Consider the following 6000-nt stretch of genomic DNA (forward strand, 5'->3'; position numbering starts at 1 on the left):
AATAAATAATAAAAAGAATCTTCCCAAAAAAAGTCATACTATGTACAAAAATGCAGACTATTGAAGAGAAACATACGGATTCATGCAAATTTAAATTATTATGAAAATACAACATAAATAAATGTAAAGGAGAAAACATGAAAACTGAGTAGAAGGGACAAGTTTGCTGTTGTTTATTGCTTAAGAAAGATTGGACAATATTAAGCTAAACCCCATGGGTCTTTGATGCTTTTCAACAGCTAATTAAACAGCTAACACTTCTATTTGTGTTTTGGTTTTCATGCTTATCTAATTAATATGTTTTTGTTACTTTCAATTTAGCTTCACAAAGGGTGACAAAGAAGTGCATTTCTCCCCTTTCTGTGCATAGTTTACCATTGTCCAGTGTGCCCTGTGAAGCTATGAATGTATTTGCAGAAGCTCTGAAACTTAAATACTAAGTAATGGTACATAAGATTGGAAGCATTTCTTAAAATGAAAATTTGTAAAAGTTTTCATAGTATGGATGAGGTCAAATAACCATTGCTAAAGTTCAAGCCACAAACTAGTAAAATATTTACTACAGGACAAATATCTTATCAACTCTTTCAAGTACTTTGCACATCTGTGCAAAAGGTACAGTTTTTGAGGTTTTTGATTAACCTTTGGTATAAATTTGAGGCATGGAAGGAATGCAGGAGAAAATCATTTTATTAGTTGCGTGCACTGACAAATTCAGTGGAAATGATCAATTGAGATTTGAATTTAATTCTACTGATTTCCTCAAGACTAGATCTAATTCCATTTAGGTTAGATTGAGGAGGTATTAGTGTCCATCTGATAATTGTTAAAATGTGATGGTATAGTGTGGATTTCTTTTATAAGAGTATTTTTATTTTTATGAAAGCATCAGGTACATCAAGCATTTCAGAGTATAAGACATACCATTTTACTCCCAAAAAGAGGGTGAAAACTTGGGTGCGTGTTATACACTGAATGTAACCCCACCCAGCCACCCCAAAGAAAGAGGGTAGGTAGGAAGGAAGACAGACAGAAAAGGAAAGGAAGAAGGGAAGGGAAAGAAGGAAAGGAAAAGGAAGGAAGGAAGGAAGGAAGGAAGAAAGGAAAGAAAGAAGGAAGGAACGAAAGAAGGAAGGAAGGAAAGAAGGAAGGAAGGAAAGAAGGAAGGAAAGAAGGAAGCAAGCAAGCAAGGAAGGAAGGAAGGAAGGAAAGAAGGAAGGAAAGAAGTAAGCAAGCAAGCAAGCAAGCAAGCAAGCAAGCAAGCAAGCAAGCAAGCAAGCAAGCAAGCAAGCAAGCAAGCAAGCAAGCAAGCAAGCAAGCAAGCAAGCAAGCAAGCAAGCAAGCAAGCAAGCAAGCAAGCAAGGAAGGAAGGAAGGAAGGAAGGAAGGAAGGAAGGAAGGAACTTATGACCACAATTGAGCCTAACATTTTGGTTGCTAAGCAAGAGTGTTGTTAAGTGAGTTTCACCACATTCTACAAGTTGGCAACGCCCACCCAGTCACCTTACCACCAGGCCATGCCCACCTGAGCGGGTGTGGGGATAGGAGCAGTGACGATGAGTTTGTAGGAGGCGGTGGAGTTAAGAAGTTTGGGAACCACTGACTTATATTAAATCTTCACAGAGAGAGGGACTAGATAAAGTGTCCCAAAGATGCTTTTTCAAGAGGCAACTGGACTTTCTGGAAATACAGTTTTGCTAAATAAAGTGGTTGAACAGCTCATTTCTAAGAGCATCAATTTCTCACATAGTTTTAAGCTGTGATCCTTGAAACCATTGCTCTTAAATTTACTTTTTGAGTAAACATGTACATAGACTCAGTAACATTGCTTCTGGGCATGCATTTGTTTTTTCAGCTATAAAATATTATTATTGAGGAAAGTGATTGTTTATAGACTCCGGTATCATACGCAACATTCTTCCAGACTGTGTAGGCATATCGATGGCAACTCCAATCATCTCCATCCAGCTCACAGCTGTGCTGAGTGATGATGGGTGTTATGCTCCAACTCATCTGGACAGTAACTGATGATATATGCTACATAACTATAACAGTATGCAGACTGTGCTTTTGGGAGATGTTTTTGCCTATCAGTGCCAGTACAAATAAAATAAGAATATAGCTGAAGACCTGGTTGTTATATACTGTACTATCTTTTTATAGCTGTCAAATTATATCAGAGAAAACAATTGCTTTAAAATTCCTTGCACTGAAAAAAACAAAATAAAATTAGCAGACTCTAGGAAATCCTATGGACTGCAATCATCAGGGGAGACTTCAAAATTCTCTTACATTCTATTTGATCCATTGTAGAGATCAATTGTATTTTCCTGCAAGTTATGCATATCACTTAATCAAGGAAAAAACCCCTTGTGAAATATTCCCAAATATATTAACAAACTTTTCACAAACAAGTAAAATAATTAAGATGGGCTAGGACTGGCTTTAAGGCAGGGAGGCTGCCATAATTCCACATTCATGAACAAATAGCTCAGTTCCCTTTTTTCCCAATTGCTTCAATGTGCTTTGAACCTTAAACTGGCCTTGTGAATGATTATATAATTGAGACACATTCCAGTTAAAGTTAAAGCATCTTCATGTTTGTGGGAGTGTTAAGTCTGGATTTAATTTTCTACCACTAAAATCAACTGGACTTTAGAGTGCTTAACTTGGCTTCAATATACATTCCTGACTTGAGATAATCAGGGATGTATCTAATACACAGTTGTCCAGTGTTTGCTTTAAAAACAGTTTAACATGCAGTAATAATTATCTCCTAACCTTTTTCCAGAAGACCTTAAACAATCAAGGCTTATTTACACCATGTGCACATGCATGCAATATTGGAAATCCTGATATATCTAGATAAGAGCATTGGTTTCCTTCCAAGATCCTTCTATACTTGTGCTCAATAAAAATACAAAGAGACAAGCAATAAACTTGATGAACCCATGCAAGAATCCAAGCCTGAAAAGCAAAATGGCCACCAGAGATTGCACCTGCCAGAAATTCTGAGTCACTTTTAGCTCTTCAGATCTGGATTTCTGCAGAGCCCTCCTTCTGGATAAGAGAGCTGTTCTTCAAGATTTCTTCCCACCCCACCAGACTTCATCTAAAAGTCTTTGAAAATTCAGGGGGTTCTGCTAGCTACCAACTAAAAGTCAATCATTTTGCAGCAATCAGTCTTGTGTAAGAGAAAGGGGGGAGAAAACTGGTTGAAAAGTTAAACAAAATAATGTCATGTTTCCTCTTATCTATTTCTGCATGAATAGAGAAAGAATTTACTAGATACTTGTAAGTTGTGATGCAAACTTGTTTATAACAAGTGCTTGATTGGATATGCGAACTTGTCTTCACAGACATACAAAGAATCTAAAGCAGTATTAGAATGTCTTCCTTTTCCTAACAGTTTACACTGTTTTTCAAAACCTATTTCATTCTTAAATCCCCTAAATGATGGAACTCCTTTTTTTCTGACTGGACATAGAAAACATTGCACCACACTATACTAGAAAACCTATTCTTCTCCATACAAGACCACCTATATTTTTATGTATTCAATGTTATGAAGTAGCAGACATTGCAAATCACTTGCAGTGATGACAATGCAGATAGGCCGAGGGCAAAACCTGCACTACAAATTGTTGACCCACTCATTGGGGAAGAAGTTTCTGAGCATTAAAATACCTCTGCTGGAATGAAGCAACTGCATGATGTGCTCTGGTGCAAGTGGCACAAGTAAAATCCTTATGTAACATTATAAATCCATCTCCTATCAGAGGAATGCCATTGAATTACTCCCCCCTGGTTTAAATTCAGACTTCATAGCTCAACCGGTTTTGTGGATTGTGTTGCCAACTGTCACAGATAACCTTCTTCAGACTGATTGCAGTGGACTTAGCCAAACTTCATGTTTTCAGGCCCAATTAGCTCCACTTGATGTAACATTCTGAATCTGAGCTTATTTGAGAAGAGTGAATTGTTTTCCACTTCATGTAACACTAGAGTACAAATCTGCCTACCTCTCAGGTTTTCCACTTTAACTGGGTGAAGGGTAATTGATTACTTATTTGAATGTCATGGCAATTCCGTGGGCAGAGGCTGCTTTCTCCTTCTATGCACTTATTGTCCAGCTATATCTATATTCTTTACAATTGATTCTGATGAAAATTACTTTTTTCAAATATGCGTTCATGTATCCAAACTGCAAAATCACAATTCAATGAAGTTTCACTGGTTATTAATATAATTCTATTTTCCCCCCTTGGCTGATCTGAGAAACTAAATTTTCTCTCTCTTAAGTCTTAGCATGTTCTTACCGCCCTCAGCTTAAAGGGACAGCTGTGGGATGACAGATATAATTTCTGCACCCTTTACTGTCAAACAACCACAACATTATGGAATTTTACAGTTGAACTCACAGCTATGCTTATTCCATTTCACAACTCCCACTTAAGTTCTAGTGAGACCCAGTGAGATTTATTAATGTAAATATTTATTTTATTTATTTATTAGTTAGATTTGTATGCCTCCCCACTTATGTACATAAGTGCACCAGAGTGCCTACCATCCCCTGTCCTATAGTCTCTCCTATATTTCATATATCTTCTCTTCTATCTCTTCTATCCATTATATGTCTTCTATCTCTTGTATCTCTTTTATCTCTTATATTTTCTGCTATTATCTCTAGTTATATTTTACTCCTATATTTCTCTTCTATACTCTCTTTGATACATTCTACTCGTATATATCCTCTACTATTATTGTGTATTATTGTGTATTGGACAAAACAAACAAACAAACAAATAAAAAATAAACATGCAATAGTTCAGTCCAGCAGGGCATACTTCCAAGAACTCACATGTAGTTTTTGCGGCTGTACTTAACATCAAACCTAAAACACTTTTTTTTTTTGCTGTTGTTAATATAAACACCGTCTCAAGCTTGTTTCACTTCTCTGCCATAACCTCTGAGGCTAGTATGATTCAAGAGCTCTGTCATTAGGCCGATAAATGACAGACGAGAGCACAGGAATAAATCCAGAAGTCACTTCAGATCCGAAGCCCAAACAAGAATAGCAGAAGAACGAAGACATTCACAGCTTGGGGAATCATGGTTTGAGGAAAAGTTAGCCAGAATAAATAGAACTAACCTTAGTATATTGAATCGGCACATCACTGAGGGGTGCAGGCAAAGTCTTTGCAGCCGACATGGTTTGTGCGGTTCCTGCAACACAGGTGAAAGCAGGCTTTAGTAAAGTTCACTTATATTTGCCCTCTCTGAGTACCTAGGTTTAATTGTGCCTTTTTTTTTAATCTGAGCACGCTATAGTATATTTGCATGGAAGACTATGATTGGAGGATCCACCACACAGCGAAGTGTGTGTGTGTGTGTGTGTGTGTGTGTGAGAGAGTGTGAGAGTGTGAGAGGGGGAAGTACGTACAAAGCAAGTAACACTTAAGAAAGCAGGCTACGAGCTCGGGGCAAAAGTCTATATGAGTTACGGCGAGTAATCTGAAACTTTCCCTCCTCAGAATAGTAATTTATATTCTAACCCAAAGCATTTAGTTGCAAAGGTCTGGAGTTATTTCAAAATGCACGTGTTTTTATTTGATCTTCCGTGTTTTCTTTTAACCGCGGCATGACAGAGGAATGTAGTTCGTTTTTTTACTTCTTCCAGAAACTGCTTAGATGAGAACTCTGACCCATTAAAATAGGAGTATCCCATAAGAGAAAAAAACAAAACTCCGAGAGGTAACTCTCTCTCTCTCTCTCTCTCTCTCTCTCACACACACACACACAGCTTGTGGGAATAAAACCAACATTTATGGGGCACCTTGAAAATAATTGGATTTTTCTAGGACAACGTTTCCCCAACTTCAGCAACATTTAAGGCGTGTGTACTTCAAGTCTCAGAATTCCCCAGACAGCATTCTTGGCCGGGGGATTCTGGGAGTTGAAGCCCCCCCCACTTTAAAAGCAAATGCTGGCTGGGGAATTC

The 6000-nt window shown here is 37.6% G+C and overlaps 1 protein-coding gene across 1 annotated transcript in view; it reads right to left on the bottom strand.

Moving 5' to 3' along the window:
• Window positions 1-5556, bottom strand: part of ALDH1A1 (aldehyde dehydrogenase 1 family member A1) — a 57916-nt gene extending 52360 nt beyond the window's left edge. The window contains exon 1 of the mRNA XM_070742657.1: window positions 5152-5556. Within this exon, the coding sequence (XP_070598758.1) occupies window positions 5152-5211 (60 nt within the window). The 5' untranslated portion in view covers window positions 5212-5556. The remainder of the gene's footprint in view (window positions 1-5151) is intronic.
• Between the last annotated feature and the right edge of the window lie 444 nt (window positions 5557-6000).

The sequence above is a fragment of the Erythrolamprus reginae genome, chromosome 2 (assembly GCF_031021105.1).
Source record: "Erythrolamprus reginae isolate rEryReg1 chromosome 2, rEryReg1.hap1, whole genome shotgun sequence".
Taxonomy (NCBI): domain Eukaryota; kingdom Metazoa; phylum Chordata; class Lepidosauria; order Squamata; family Dipsadidae; genus Erythrolamprus; species Erythrolamprus reginae.